At 40.4% G+C, this 16,085-nt stretch overlaps 1 protein-coding gene across 1 annotated transcript; it reads right to left on the minus strand.

Moving 5' to 3' along the window:
• Nucleotides 1-1,014: 1,014 nt before the first annotated feature.
• cmtm4 (CKLF-like MARVEL transmembrane domain containing 4) lies at nucleotides 1,015-15,894 on the minus strand. Its single transcript, XM_043244794.1, has 4 exons — nucleotides 15,182-15,894; nucleotides 10,064-10,240; nucleotides 3,855-3,953; nucleotides 1,015-2,176 (listed from the first exon to the last, which is right to left on the minus strand). Exons 1-4 carry the CDS (start codon nucleotides 15,365-15,367, stop codon nucleotides 2,012-2,014), a joined length of 627 nt encoding a protein of 208 aa, XP_043100729.1. The 5' UTR covers nucleotides 15,368-15,894; the 3' UTR covers nucleotides 1,015-2,011.
• Between the last annotated feature and the right edge of the window lie 191 nt (nucleotides 15,895-16,085).

Consider the following 16,085-nt stretch of genomic DNA (forward strand, 5'->3'; position numbering starts at 1 on the left):
CACGTTTCAAAACTCGTCACAGTTATTCTCGCCAACTTTCAGCTTGACACAACGTTCACTGCATGAAAACGTATTGAGAAATCGGTCTCCTGTACCACAGTAAGGCTTTACCCCAGTTACTGATCAAGTCCATCCAAATCCATTTATTTGAGGAAAAGATTGCCATCACAAATATTCTTAAACAATTAGCATTTTGTAAGTCTACGCACAACTCTATAAATACAAAAATACAAATTTATAGCACTGTTACGTGGAATAAAACATTGCTTTCTTGAATACGGGAAATGTCAGCAAGAAACGGTACAATCGTTATCGAAATTTGACTCAAAATGTCAACTTAGTTTCTTTTAAAATGCTTCAATGATTTGTGAGTTGAAAACACGGTTTGAACCTTAAGGTCGAGATCAGGAATTATTTCGGTGCTAAAATCTTCCGATAAGAGTCGGAGCACAGTGAAAGCATCATTAAAGCAGGAGCACACAGTAGTGCTCTCAAAAAAAAAAGGAAAAATAATCAGCGACTACAGTCCTTCATTAAGACACAAATCATTCTTGTGATTGTCTTTTAACATTTTCAAGCCCACACAGTGTTGATCAACGTCTATAAGGTGAGTCCTCATCTCATAATGGCTTCATTTCAACATCGCTCTTATTCCAAATCATAAAAGTGACTTCATTTAAGAACCTTAAAATAAAGACATAAGTATGAATATATATAAATGAATATTACAAATGAGCATTTTCTAGTGAAAATAAAAGTACAATTGCACTATGCCTTAAAATCTGTGGTATATGATATATTTAATTTTCCCCCCTGATGATACTTTTTTTTTTTTTTTAAAAGACCTATTAGAAGGTCGACAAAGCACTTCAGAAAACAGATGATTTTTACCACGGATCAGTTCATCAGAGTGCAGAAAGCTTTTTAAAATTTCACCCCCTACTCCGCTAATGTTGTCGTAACATTAGTGTCCAAGAGATTTGACTAATAAAGCCTCTACGATTAAGGCACACATCAAAAAAGATACACAGTTTATCTAATTCATTCATATGTACTGAAGTACACTTGTTCCTTCAAATACAGTCCATTAGTGTCACAATTCATACAAATAGGAAACTTTCAGAAACGTAAAATGTCGCACACAGTTACGTAATATATACACCTTCTTAAAAAAAAAAACCTCTACCCTTGCCTTGGATCAACATATACAGATAACTGAACAGGGTTGGAGTACACAGTGGAGTAGAGAAAATATTACAAACGACAAAAACAGACTATGCGCACACGATTTAGTAGCTAAAAGTTCGTATCTAAAGACTAGCCTCAGAGCGGTTTGATAAACTCGCACCTCCCTTCAGCCACGCACACGATCTGAAAGCTGTTACCGTCTGTTGCAATGCAGGGTCACATTAACGAGGTGAAATACTACACTTGATACAATCTAGCTACCGAAGCTGCGGTATTACAAAAAATAATTAACATTAAAATAAATACGGGTCGCTCCACCTCTAAAGAAAAACAGCCCGATGCAATGGCGGTTTACTAGATGTGTTTGATACAGGAACACAATGGCAGAAAATTTTTTTGCTTATTACTCTTACAATTTCCCGTTACGCTTCCATCGGTCTAGTCAGCGACCGTTCATTTCCATTATTCCATTCTGGACAGTTATTATTGATCCTTCATAAGAATGCGGAGCTAAGGGGGGGTTTAAACGGCGACCGACGGGCTTTGTCCGTTTTATTGCAGGCGTATTAAAATCGTTCCTCGCTGGGAGTTTAGGAGCACAGTGGAGAGTGTTTCGGTCAATAATTATCCATATAGTTACAAGGTAAAGCCCTTAATTAACAGAAATATACAGTCAGAAAAGTTGGCCCGAGGCCGATGAAGACGCCAGAGGTTTGATCCATTTAAGAGCGCTCACGCAGTCGTATTCTCATCCCGACTGCGGCTCTTCGGGCTCCCGTCACGAGGATGGGAGGGGCTTTGCTCGTCTCAGGTGTTCATTGGTCTACTGCAGCTCAGGCCGTGACTCCACCTCTCCCCGGGAGGCTGTTCGGGCACGGATGTACTCGCTGGTCTGCAGGGGTCCATCTCGCGAGTCCCCGAGACGCCATCTCCTCACTGCCAAAAATGTGTTCAGACCGTACACACCCATCACCATGAACCCGAAAATCTGGAAGTAAACACACACAAAACAACTATTTATACTCAAGAAAACTGAAAGGGATTTTTTTTTTCATTAAACTATGAAGGTTTAAATGTTAAAAATGTACATTTGCTTCAAATTTACGCACCTTCGGGTCACCCTAGAGTTTCTTTCTTCATCTGAACAGATTTGGAGAAATTTTACATCGCTTGTTCACAAACAGATGGTCTGAAGTGAATGGGTGCCGTCAGAATGAGAGTCTAAAGAGCTGATTAAAATCACATCACAATAATCCACAAGTAAACTCCAGTCCACCAACTTTAACATGTTGCTTTTGGCTAAAGATAGAGCACTATTTATGTGCTAAAACAGTTCTAAACCAATATGGCAGTGGATTTTAATGTGAGAGGGCAACAGGGGATGGACTTTTTCATTTGAAGAAGCATTATTATGGATAATGGACAGGCACTTTTGCCAGAAGCTACAATTAAGAGTTAAAAAGCCTTAATGATTGATTGATTTGTTCTTATATTAGATATTAGCTGATAGCCTGGAGACACTTGTGTATTATTGTGATGTTTTTATCAGCTGTTTGGACTCCCATCTACAGAGGAACCACTGACGAGCAAGTGATGAGCAAGTTTCTATCGTGGATGACCTTAGGGTGAGCAATTTTTCAGCCAATTTTCATTTTTGGGTAAACATACAACATTAAATAACCTGATGTCTAAATGACATAGATATGTTTTACAGTAAATTGCCATTTGAGGCTGATAACAGCAACGCTCCACGTCTCTGGCAGGCTGTGAGGGCTGGAGGAATTTTGCAGTGCCCTGTGGTTCAGAAAATTCCCCGGGTGTTAAAGTGGTTTCCTGCTGAGAACATCTGTATCATAAAACTCTTAGCCCAAATCCCCAGCCTTTGACTTCCAAGGTGTTGGTGGATATTTTGCTGATCTCAGGTCATTCTTGAAGTGTCTAAAATCATAATTCTCGGGAACCCCGTAAGAGAACCTGATCCTGTATCAATACCGGGAATTACTTTCCTTCACTCTGCCATGTACAACAAACCTCTTCACAGTCACAAGAGGTCAGCAGCCTCAACCAAAACAGACAAACTAACTAGAAAGGTATGTGCATATGAGATGTTTATAGTGGCTTCGGTTATAGCACACCGTAATGAGCAACCCCAGATGGAGTCAAAGGACTTTTTTGGCATTTCCTGTGCTGATTTTGGGAGAAAATCATGTAGGTACTAATGAAAACCTCTTTCTGGTCTCAAAGTAAACAAACGAAAAAAAAAACTAACAATAAATGTAACTATGACTTAAAACCTGACATTTCTTAATCTCATGAATATAAAAATGCTTTCAATAATTTAAGACCAAAACAGATCTGAATGTGTCTTACTGATAGCCAAAAACATAACGAAACAGGCTGAAACACAATTACATTGTGAATTTTGGAATAGAAACACAAGAAGAAACAAAAAAGAGAAGGGGGATGGAGAAAGAGGAAGCAGTGAGATTTTCAGTATTAAAAATCAAAGAACTAAATAAAAACACGTCAAACGTTTAGGTTGACGGCGACTGACTGGAACGGCTCTATTTCAGCCACGCGAGGGCAGCAGAGCTCCGGCAGGTTGGGGCCCACTTCAAACGACAGAATTTAGGAAATAAAACAGTTGAGAAAGGGGATAGATATACCACGGCTGCGATCTCTGCTCCAGTCTGATGGTTGAGAGCTGCCAAAACCACCGAAGCCAGAAAGAAGAACAAGGTGCTGGTGGCAGTGTTGATCAGATCCTGCAAGACAGAAAGAGAGGGGCTGAAGTATACTGAAAGAACTGTTATTAAGATGCATAACTCTTTTTAAGATTGATTCGTTTTGATCGCCAAATTAGCATACTAGAATGATTTATGAAGTGGGCTCATTAAATAACATTTACATGAGGGAAGTCGTATTAAAAGACACATGTACACATCAAGTTAACCTTAAATGACGATCAAAATTTAACGTCAGTTCAATGTCTTACATGCATGTTAGTTTGATGTCTAATACGGACGTCAGCTGATGTTGCTATTTTTTGTATTTAGCTGTGTAACTTAAAAATAGGCCTCATATACTTTTTTATTTTCACCCAAAAATGCAATGTCTGTCCAAAGTCAACTTGACGTTACATTGACTGCTGGGCAACATTCATCAAATCCTTCAGAAAAGATTTTGATATGATGCAAAAACATTTCTTACTAGCACTGTTGATAACTACTGAATAAAACACATGATGCTTTTAAATAGAAAACTGAAACAATACGAAAACAATATCTTTCTAACAATATCTAATGCTTTATTTTTGGTCAGTGTAATGTGTCCATGATTAAAAAATTAAGCTAGACTGCACAGACACCTTGTATTTGACCCATAAAGTCATTCGGTTACAGTCAAGTAAGAGTTCTGAAGTGACGAAGGGGCATTGGCAGAGATTATGTGAGTCTCTTTTCTATTTTATTTTAGTACTACTGTCACAGTTTTCCCTCTAGTAATACGATAACGTAATAGGATAATAGGATAACATCACAGTTTACGGTTTTAACACTGTAACAAATCAGAGTCCAAGCTCTCAGGAGCGAATGAGGATGAGAAGCACCGGTTGGAGTTTTCTGAAATGAGGCCAAATCCTCCTCTGTTCACTCCTCCTGAGCGCTCAGAGACTTAAAAGGACGTGGGTTTTGTCTAAGCCATGACTCTATGGGGGGTCAAATGTAACAAGCCCTTCAAAGCACTACCTCACTGGCTGGCACCTCGAATTTCACATTACAGGCCGACGCAGAGAGGAGCACTGGCTTTGATGTGTCCAAGTCAACTCAGACTGTCTGCTCCCCTCGGTTCTCGGCTGTACATGCAGTGCGACACTTGAGGCCAGTGACATGAATCTGCCGCATGAGGAAGTCATCGAATCACAGTTCAACGACTGAAGACGTCCCGCTGACACAGGGCCAGCGTCAAAGACTTTTGAAACTGTTAAGACTTGGAAAATTAAATATTTGGTTTAAAAAATTAAAAGGAGGGTCCCGTGCTCAAAACCTGTGCTTTGTATTTCACCCATTCGAGTACACACACACAGCAGTGAGTAGAGAACACACACACACACACACACACACACACACACACGCTACGCAACGGGTAGCCATTTTTTGCTCAAGGGTCTCACCTCAGTCGTGGCACTGGGGGTGAAAGAGAGTGCTGGTCACAAATAATTAATACAACAAAAATGGTCTTGGAAAAAAGTAAATAACTTCTATACATAACATAAACAATGTTATATCGACAGTTACACTCCCCCATCAACAATCCCAGGCAGTGCCAAGACTCAAACCAACTAAAGACACAACTTTTAATTTTGGGGTTGAGTTACCTTTTAAGATGCGTCAAGAAAGTTTTTGAAAAAGCTTACACACACATTGTTGATTTTTTTATTATTTTATTTTTGTTTAGCTTTTTTTTATTTTTTATCAGACTACACCTAAACCTACCACTCACATAAACATTTTAGATTTTCAAAAAAACTCTTGAACTACGGGGGATACCAAAAGTGTCCTCATAAATCACATTCTCGTCATAACCACGTAACCATTATACAAATTTATGGTCTCATAAACATGCGCTCACACACACAAATAAACATATATTACAGATTATTTTTTAAAATAATAAGATAACATCCATTATTCCTTACACCACGGAACATTAAAGTCTCCTTTTCTCTCACTTTATCCTAAAACCTGCATAAATACCTCCTCTGAGAGGAGAGAAGGGATAAAGCCGGGTGGTTCGTCTGTGTGCAGCCAATAAGCACTCCAGCGTGACTTAGGCATGGCCACCCGTGTGACAAAATGCATGATGGGAGTGACTGCATACACTCTCTCACATGATACTCTCTCTCTTCCACACTCACTCAAGCGAACCCATGCCCATCTCACAAGCAATACACTATCTATGCCCAAACCAGGATACGGTCTCAATCGTTCAAACACACGCCAAACCAGCCTTTGCCTTCACACATACTTCAACAGATGGATCAAATGCAAGCCAAACCAAACCGAAACACGCTTAATGCTAAAAACTGCTGACATGTTTAAAATATTCTAAGCGTAAGAACACAAAGCATATGCCCGAGGTGGAACAAAAGTACCAAGTCCTCAGAATTATTTAGTTAGAAATATGCATGACCAGCTTGATGGGTGTTTACATAGTGATTAAGCATTTAATGCAGGTAACCTAATATGAAACTGAACACAAACAAAAGAAGTCATGAGTTCTCTGAGGATGTACTGTCAGTAGTGCGTGTCTCTGTCTCTGTATGTTGTGTGTGTGTGTGTGTGTGTGTTGGCAGGCTGCATGTAGAAAAAGCAAACTGATCTCTGGAGGGGCCTAAGACTGGGAAATGTAGTGTTCAGACCGGGTTCAGATCTCTGATGTATTTAACAGCCACTGCGGTCCTCCGCGTTTTTAACAAAGGACCGAAGATCTCTGTACTTGAAATGGACCTGTTTTATAATATTGCTGGAACGTTGTAAGCAAGGATGAATTCAATTGTTTAGCAGTTTAATATGTAACCCTGGACCACAAAACGTCATAGTAGTCAATCTTTTTTTTAAGTGACAGTTATACATCATCTGAATAAATATGTTTTCCATTGGTTTGTTAAGACAGGGACAATATTTGGCCAAGATACAATTATTCGAAAATCTGTAAGAGTGCAAAAAAACAACAACAACAACAACATAAACCGCCCCTCCCAATCAAAATCTAAATTATTAGCAATGCATATTACTAATCAAAAATTAAGCTTTTATATATTTATGACAGGACATGTACAAAATATCTCAGTGGAAATAATATTTACTTAATATTCTAATGACTTTTGCCATAAAATAAAAATGGATAATTCTGACTCATATTTTTATCAATGTATACAAATATACCTATGCTACTTAGGACTTACGGTTTTGTGGTCCATGGTCATGTATAATAATAGATATTTACAATGATACAAAAGGATGTCAAATAAATGCTACAATCCCGAAAGAAAATGAATCAAGGTTTCCACAAAACAACTGTTTTCAACATTTATAATCACAAGAAATGTCATTATAGGTGTTGAGAACAGTTTTTGTATGTGTATAAAAACATCTATACGCATTATGATGAGTTAATAAGGGATAGAGCACTTCAAAAAAAAAAAAACTTTATGCACAAGAAACACAATTCATGCATGAGTGAAGTGGAGTCTGAACAGTATACAGTCTGTGCCAAATGTTCTCATTGGTGCATGAATACTAAGTTACACAAGGCTTTAGGCAACAGGAGGCCCATAGATCTTGGAAACGTAAAAAAAAAAAAAGAGAGAGAAAAAACTAAAACTACTTTAATTCCAGATTTGTTGGGTAAAATATCCAGACAGCATCAGACACTTAACCTTCATCCTCCAACAGACCCATCACTAGGCTATAAATGGTGGTTTTAGATAAGAAAATCGCTCTGATAATATGACAAAATGACACAAAAATGACGGTACATTTACAGACTAAATTATTATTATTGAACTATAAGTCAGATTTCCAAATTACCCATCTTTAATGCATCTTTGCCCCTATCGCAATCGTCCTCTTGCTGGTGTTCAGTAATGGCCCGTAATCATAGGTTCACTGCAAAGTCTCGGAGTAGCCATTCCATTAAAGCAATCATTATCAAATCTCTCCTCATATTCTATTAAAATGCCCTGTCTATTTTTGGTTGAGCTCAATGAACACTGGCCATGCCTTTCTGCACATGTATGTGTGTGTGGTTGGAGATGGTTTGTTAATGGGTACAATGGTGCCAGCGTACCACCGCGAGCTGAATGCACCCATTCTACTGACCTATCACTTTCAATAATGTCAGTCACTAAGCCAGCCCCCTTTGAGCCTGGCACCGAAGCACACCATCAAAGCAATCAAGGGAATAGCCCGGGTGTTGCGCAATAGACGAACCGTCCACCACAAGAACCAACAGCCACAAGAAACCACCAGCTAGTTTTTTGCTTATACGTCCAATCTCCATTCAGCATTAGAAGATACGTACAGATTTAACACAAACATCTGATTTTAAAATCCTACCATCCACATTTGTGCTCTTTATAGAAAAAAAAAAAAGTTTAATTGCTGCTGGGTTTGGGACGATTTTATCTTAAAATGAAAAAAAAAACCCTCTTCTGAGACACAGGCCACAATTACAGGACCAAAAAATACAGTTAACTTTTAGCACCGTGTTATGCGAAAGTTCCTGAAGCACAGCAGTGGTGAAGTTACGCAAGCTGGAGATACAAATACGAAAGAGGAGAGGAGAGCCAAGCTGTTGCCGAACAAATCCCCGTCCCAGTGCATCCATTCCAGAACAAATGAGAGGCCTGGGCCCATGGGGTCCGACTGGCAGGAGATGATGCTCAGTCCAAAACCTCAGCCCCACCACAGCTGAAATGATCCTAAAGATCTTCCAATGAGCCATAGCAATACCAAGAAAACCCCAACTCGTCAGTATTCAAAATACACAAAAGCATGTACACTCACACGCAACTAAAACCCTGTTTAACATCTCTCCCATCAGCCAAAATGTGGTTTCTGTGATCTAGCAAGTTGAGCTTTGATGCTCATGTGAGGTATTAAGTTTAAATTCTGCTCTCATCGTTTCCTGATCTTATTTCATTCCCCCCCACTATTTCCTGTCATTTCTCCACTGAAAAAAAAATGGTATCATTAATAAATTAAATTATCCAAAGTGACTTGCAAAGGAGGAAGAAACAATTTCCGTAATATTTAATGGCAGGTTAGTGGATAACTAGATTAGGAAGTAACTGGAGAAGTTTTTTTTTTTAAAAAGCACTTCTGTAAACGTGGCAAAAATCCAAAACAAAAAAAAACACTTAAGAGTAAATGTCTTGTCCTAAATGCTTTGCTTTCTTGATACACTGAGGTTAAGTGCAGAAATATATTACTTTTTTCACACCAGTTTGTAAAACAGGATCCAATTTTCACTATGTATATTTAGGTGTCGTAAAGCACTGAAATTTGAACTTATAACGGCAGAGGCACTTCCTTGTTGTGCGTGTGAGGTTAAGCACATATCCTTCAGTATAACATAACGCAAGGCAAGAGCTGGTTGGATATAACTTGCCGTTACTTTTCTTGGTTCGTGCACAGCTCTGGAAATAAAACTCTACAGCCTTTTCCATCATAAGCTCTGTAATGGATCCACAGCACCGAGGTCCAATTATGCTGAGCTTTGTGTGCGAGTGTGTGTGTATAGGCAGGGAGACAAAGGGAACCATGCCTTATTAATCTTTCAGTGAATCAGTAAATTCATCTCCCAAGAGCAGCCATTCATGTTTGATAGAAGCGGGTTTAATGAGAGCTGTGAGCACACAAGCTCCATTCTGAGCAACATGAACCCGTGTGCGCGGCCTCCTCCTCGGCAGCATTGGACGCGAGGGAGAGGCTTGCTTTCTAAAAAGCGAGAGTCACTGGCGTGTCTCGACAACAAAAAACGTCTTCCATTTGTGTAAACAGCCGATCGTCACAAATAACTTCCGCCTCGGTTATCCATCACAAGTGCCTCTTAAAATATAACGCCATTAAAAATGGATTGAAGGAAAAATACGCTGCAAAAATATCTTCAAGGCAAGCGCTTCCTCTCGATGCTCAGATAAATGCACATCACAAACTGACAGAAAACTATTAAATTGGCACTTTAAATTATTAATGTACAAGTATGGAATTAAACCAGGGTGAATAAATTGGGGTTGGGGTGAGAGAGAAATATTGATTTAAAAGTCTATAACGTTGTGAAGGCTGTGTGGATCTTTATAAAAACTACATACTATTAGACTCCAGTTGATATGGGGCACTTTGGTGTGCAGGTTCAGGCTGAAGATGAGGAGCAAGACGCCTGTGACGACGAAGGCACTGCAGCTGACAAACTCAAAGAGGTAGACGCCGGCACAGGGCGAGCACATCATTATGGTCTCAATGAAGATGAAAGAGATGAGAGCCAGGACCTGCAACAGAAAAGAGAAAAGCGAACCATTTACAACAAAACAAGAAGCATTAGTCCCTGCAGTAAACTATTTTATCGGCCTGAAAATTGAAGTAACGTCTGACGTCGACTTAAACGGTGCAACAAATCAAATTTATCTCAGTGCAAATCACGGCGTCTGATTTAAGAAAACAACGTGGCACAATGCAGTCCTTTGTGTAGAGTGAAATACCACAAGAAAGTATTTCTCGAAAAGCTGTTTCAAGGTATAAATGACTCATCTACATTCAGGGTTTACTTTGTAATGCGTTTTCCACATGGTCATAACACGGGCCTTGCGGAGTAACGTTGAACCCTACCGAAGTCGCAGAGGGTTCACCGATGTTTTCCTGCCGCATTCGTCAGCAGACCACAGCATGGGAAGAATTCTGAGGTTAAAGTGCTATTTAGGTGTTATGCAGCCTTGACTCTCTAGCACAAAACCTCAGACAGATTACAGGTTGGCCCGCTCCAACAGGGGAGACAGAACCTCTGCCACAAAACATTCCAACATCTACACAGGGGCCTAGCATTTCCAGCTGGCCCGGACCGGATGCTGTCACACGGCAGACACTAAATAAAACGTTGCACACATCTAGGGATGGAAGCACAATGTGAAAACCTCCCTGCGAAATGAATGACTTCTGTGATGAATCAAGGACTTGATGTGGGCTTGCTAATGGAAATGACAGAGAAAAAAAAACACCGACAAATACAGATGCTTTCCTGATGCTGAAAATAAAAGCAAAACCATCCGCCGGACCGTGACAGTTTGTCCGATAGGGTTAAAAGATGATGCTCGAAATAAAGTTCCAGCACACCTTTTGAGAAGTACACACTTGTATGAACTCGATGGTTCGGTTTGCTATCCAACAGTTTATGCATTATGTGACCAAAGCATGGACAGTAAAGGACTGAGGGAATCTGTGGGCTAAAATATTGACTCTTCAGGGCCTCACGGTCAACTTATCTGACAATAAAGAAAATAGGACCCAACTAAATCTCTATTCTTTTTCCAAAGCACACGCTGTGCATTTCAAATGCGGATTGAACATCAGCCAGCATGACTGCATTTACTGTATGAAACCCGAACGGATTCATTAAAGATTTTAAATGGTAGCAATCACATATAAAAATACTTAAAGGCGCAGCGTGTAATATTTAGCAGGATCTATGAACAGAAATGCAATATATGTAACTACGTTTTCAGAGGCGTTCAAAGACCTTACAGCATAAACTGATGTGTTTTTATTAACTTAGAATGAGCTATAATTATCTACATACACAGCAGGCCCATCATGTTTGTACAGTATCCTCTTATAGACAAAGAAAACGCGTTTAGTTACTTCTTGTCACAATCTCAACCGGTAAACGCAAAAATACAATCTGGAGTGGCATGAAGGTGAGGGAATTATGACAGAAGTAACATTTTTGGGTGAACTGTCCTTTTAACAGCAAACCAAACCCCACCTTGAGATTTAATGTTGTCTGCTTTGCATGAAAAGTTCAGTATCAAGACATCAACAAGGGGGGCTTTGTACATCGTAATCTGATCATCTTCATACCATCACAAGCAACAGTCAGAAATTCAACCGAAATGACCAAGCGAACTATTTGTTAAATTTGAATTTGGCAATACGTGTTATTAGCTGCGACATTGTTTAATTTTTCCAATGAAGTCCGACCTCACGTGCTGCCTTTTCTCTATCTCATCCGGCTTATTTGCACTGAAAGCCATTAAGGAAGTGTGGACCAAAGATAATGACTGCCCACATCAAGACGTTCCTGTCATAGTACCAGCAGAGCCAGCATCACTTCAGTTGGCCGTCACGAGCCATTAAAAAGACAGACTAAAGATGTGTATTTGGAGATGAGGTCATTGCTCTTGACAAACGCAGCATGGCCCACGTCCCACAAGGCAGCAGGTGTCAGGCATACAGACCAAGCCCAAGACTTAAAGTAATGGTTATATGTCACTCCCCACCCTCGTTTTGCCGAGCATCCTACATTAGGCAATCAGCAAGCTCCTCGTAGCGAAGGCCACATGGAGTCAAATCCCCAGTACGTACACACGCCATCTGTTGTGCCCAGAAAATTAATGGTGGGAGGCTCGGCCTGACAGCTTGCATTGTGTTCCAAGAGCTCCTCCTTAAACGGAAACGAGCCTTCCAGCTCCCACCCAAAAGTCTTTTCCTCGCCTGAAGGGAATTGCTCCTTGCACAAAATTTTAAACACTATTCCTTAACCTTGGAGATGTTTGCAGACAAGCGAGCTCTCCAGATTACATAAGTTTCGTGAGAGGGAGTGGAGAGGCAAAAAAAAAAATCTGCTAAGTCCATAAACTCTCTACATTACAGAGAGAGCTCTTTCTTTATATTTAACAGACCTTATCAAAACACACCTTGAAAAACTATCCTTTAAGGCGAAATGACATTTTTATGATGCTGCTTCACTGCCTTGGACCGCGCCAAAACATCTGAAATGAACAAAACTGAATCCGAATGACACGAGGTGGAATCATCTGGATCTGGTGGCTTCATCTTCATTCTCAGAACCTGCACAGACAGTATAACGGTCGATAGTTGTGCCCTTCAGGTAATTGACAGGGTCCTTCCTGGTCGAACTGGTTTTAAAAAAGGAAGCCATATAAAAACAAAAGGATTTGGACCGTCTCTATTTTATTCATCGTTGTTATTATTATTATTATTCTTTTTTTTAGATATTTACCTTGTACAATCTGTTCTGTCAAGACTTGTTTAGCTGACATGTTTATGTAAACCCTAAGAAACTCCCTCTAAGATAAGAATTATATAAGCGCTCCCAACAGATTATATCTGTATACAAAATCCACTGACTGTATTTGTTTCATCTGTGAACGGAATGGGGTGATCCATTAATATTAGCCAAGAAGGCCACATCTGCAGATGAAAAAAAAAAAAAAAAAAAAAAACTTGCGAAGATTAAACAGTCAAAAAGACTCCTCCTTATCCCACGGGGGCCTTAGGTAAATCATTGGCCAGGACATGGAGAAACAGCCGTGGCTGAATATCCTTGGCAAGTCAACAGCAGGAAACATGCAGCCATGTGAAAAGTCCTGTGCTACAGATCAATTTGCTCTTTTTTTCCCCCCAAAAAACATTCCAAACAATCTAAATAGCACTCAGATTGTTAGCGGGACAGAATGAGGACATATCCAGTGCGCGGGACCCAAAGGAGTCCCCCACAAAAACACGATAATGTGACAAAACCAACTGAAGTCTAACTAGCAGAGCTGAACACAGCCTTTCTCTTACGGGTAATATATTAAATCTCCTTTCTGAGGAATGATTGATCACATATTCAAGCGAGTCTGAGACTTTACAGCTCGAAAAACCCCAAGGAATATCACTGGAATGCTGCAATTTAAAAGCTATGTGGGAACTTTCTGAATCATATCCTGTTTTATTTTTAGTTCAGCATTTTATTTTGACGCATCCCCTTTAACTAACTTGCTCATTATTGCAAAACAGAATGCCCCAAACCGTATTATCTACCCGAGGAAAGTAACAGCCCATAGGTTTAAACTTGATTAAACAAACTAAATTTGACTTCCGTGTCGAGTACAGATGTTTGATGAGCTGTAGTCTGTCGCATAAGAGCCAAAACAGATATTAAGGTTTCTGGTCAGCAACGAACGGAGCTTTATTACTCGTGCCTGCCTGTAATTTGACTCCACAAGCAAATGATGCTTCTGGATCCACACAAAACAGCACAGATAGAAAGCCACGCATCGCGTTCATGAAGATAAAAGTGTTGCATGTACTCCGTATGTCCTCGGCTATTGTGAGTGCTCTCAAGCGTTATCACTTAATGAATCCAATTAAATTGCGGCTGGAGGATCATTTGCCCCGAGACGCACATAAAAGCTGAAAAACCTGATCCATTAAGCAATCTTTAAGCAGGCAAGCTATCTTCTGTACTTGGCACACAGGTTATTTGCTTTGGAAGCGTACACAAGCCCTTGTTTCACCTAATGACTTCCTTAGCCCCACTCCGTTTTCCCCCTGTGCACGCAGTTTCTTAACCGTGCATCACCACGAGGGCCCGGTCTGAGATGCTTTGCTTTTGCTGAGGCAGCAGAAACAACAGAGAGCCATCATATTTTTTTTCTCTCTCTCTCTCTCCTTAAGCTTCAACTCCTTTTTCAACATCTGGCAGAGGTTCACAGGCAAAAGAGGAAGAAAAAAAAAAGCTTAGTTAGTTTGACCACGGTGACTCTATAGCTTTTTGGGTGTTTTGCCAATCAAGCAGACCTAAAGTGCAACCCGAACATTAATTCATTCAGACTCCAGGCAACGTCCCCCTCCATCACGGACGCATTCCAGAGATTTTGACGCCTGTCGGCGTGTATCCAACAGGAAATATTTTCATTTAAAAACCCAAAAAAGAGGAAATCTGCTCTCCTCGCGCTAATCCAATAAGAGAAGAATGTAATCAGGAGTGAATATCTGACTGAAATACGTGGAACAGATCTGTTATCTACGTGTGGAAAAGGCTTTTTTTTTTTTTGAGGCCACCGTTTTGGACGATGGAGACATCCGTGTTGCCTTGAATATCCTGACTTTTCATTTAAAAAATGGGTAATTTGTCTTGCTTTACACTATAAAAAGTGGACGAGTGTCACACCAACATCATCTATCTGAAAGAAAGAACGAAAGATCAAACTTAAAAGTTGACAGGACTGCTGTCCTGCTCACAATATAATAATGGGACATTAAGCGTCTTTCTCACATATGATCTGAAAGAAAGAAAAAGAAAGAAAGAAAGACACTGTTGATGATGAAAACATCTTGTTCACAGGATGTCACCTTACTGACGCTAAATGTATTGGCAGTAACACTTGTTTATCATGGAATGGAGAAACGCTGTGGCTATTTTAACTTACCACTTCGATAACTTTTAAAATACCGAAATGCGACTTGATATAGTCCAGGTCACACCTGATGGCCCTGAACACGTTTCTGGAGTGCACGGGCTCGGTGGTCGGCTGATACGGGCTGTTGGCTCCTGAAATCATCGAGGTGTTGGAGGCCTCGCCATCAAAGCCCTCAGTCTCCTCGTTATTCCTCATGCTGAACTCTCTTATCTCCGCGTCCCGCCCAGATACAAGAGCTGGTTCGGGGCTTAAAACGAACAGCGGTCCCCCGGTCCTCTGAAAACAGCCAGGCGGAAAACAAGGTCTCAACAAAAGAACGCTCGCGGTGAACTCCAGCGGTGCGCACGAGCTACAGATCCCGCGCCCGAGCACTACATCCACCTCTCCGCCAGCTCCAGCCCGAGTCCTGCCGTCGCGCTGCGCTCGGATCCGGTCTGGGACGGTGCTGAACGACCTCGAACGATCGCGGCTCTTCTCACGGCAGTGTCCATATTTCACAGTTACTGGATGCAGAATGTAATGTTGCTGCGAGTCTCCGCCCTCCAAACTACATTCCTGCGAGGATAGACGCTTTTATGTGAAGTCTTGACGACTGTTTTTAGAGAAGCAAAAGCACAAAGCCGTCATACTTCTAACCGTCAGGTTTTGGGTCGTCTTCCTTACGCAGGTGAAGATCACAATATAGCATTCATCAACAGCGAAACGACAGTGCAGTTTAATGTGTCGCTATGGCAAGCGGTTTTATCATTTATCGCTTCAAACCAACATCGGTTTAAAACGTTTTGACATCGAATAATGTAAGAAGGCTTGTTTGCATATGTATAAGTTATCGCTAGTAAGCATTCAAACGTTACTAGTATTTGTGTTATATAATCGTTGCTAAAATAATAAAAACGTCGTTATAAGATTACAA

This window comes from Puntigrus tetrazona, chromosome 7, assembly GCF_018831695.1.
Source record: "Puntigrus tetrazona isolate hp1 chromosome 7, ASM1883169v1, whole genome shotgun sequence".
NCBI classification, from domain to species: domain Eukaryota; kingdom Metazoa; phylum Chordata; class Actinopteri; order Cypriniformes; family Cyprinidae; genus Puntigrus; species Puntigrus tetrazona.

Coding starts and splice junctions, on each gene's coding strand:
- cmtm4 (XM_043244794.1), bottom strand. CDS start 15,367: ATGAGGAATAACGAGGAGACTGAGGGCTTTGATGGCGAGGCCTCCAAC. Junction 3,954..10,063: donor ATATCAACTGGAGTCTAATA/GTATGTAGTTTT, acceptor TCTGTCTTGCAG/GATCTGATCAACACTGCCAC. Junction 2,177..3,854: donor GAGCAGAGATCGCAGCCGTG/GTATATCTATCC, acceptor GTTTACTTCCAG/ATTTTCGGGTTCATGGTGAT.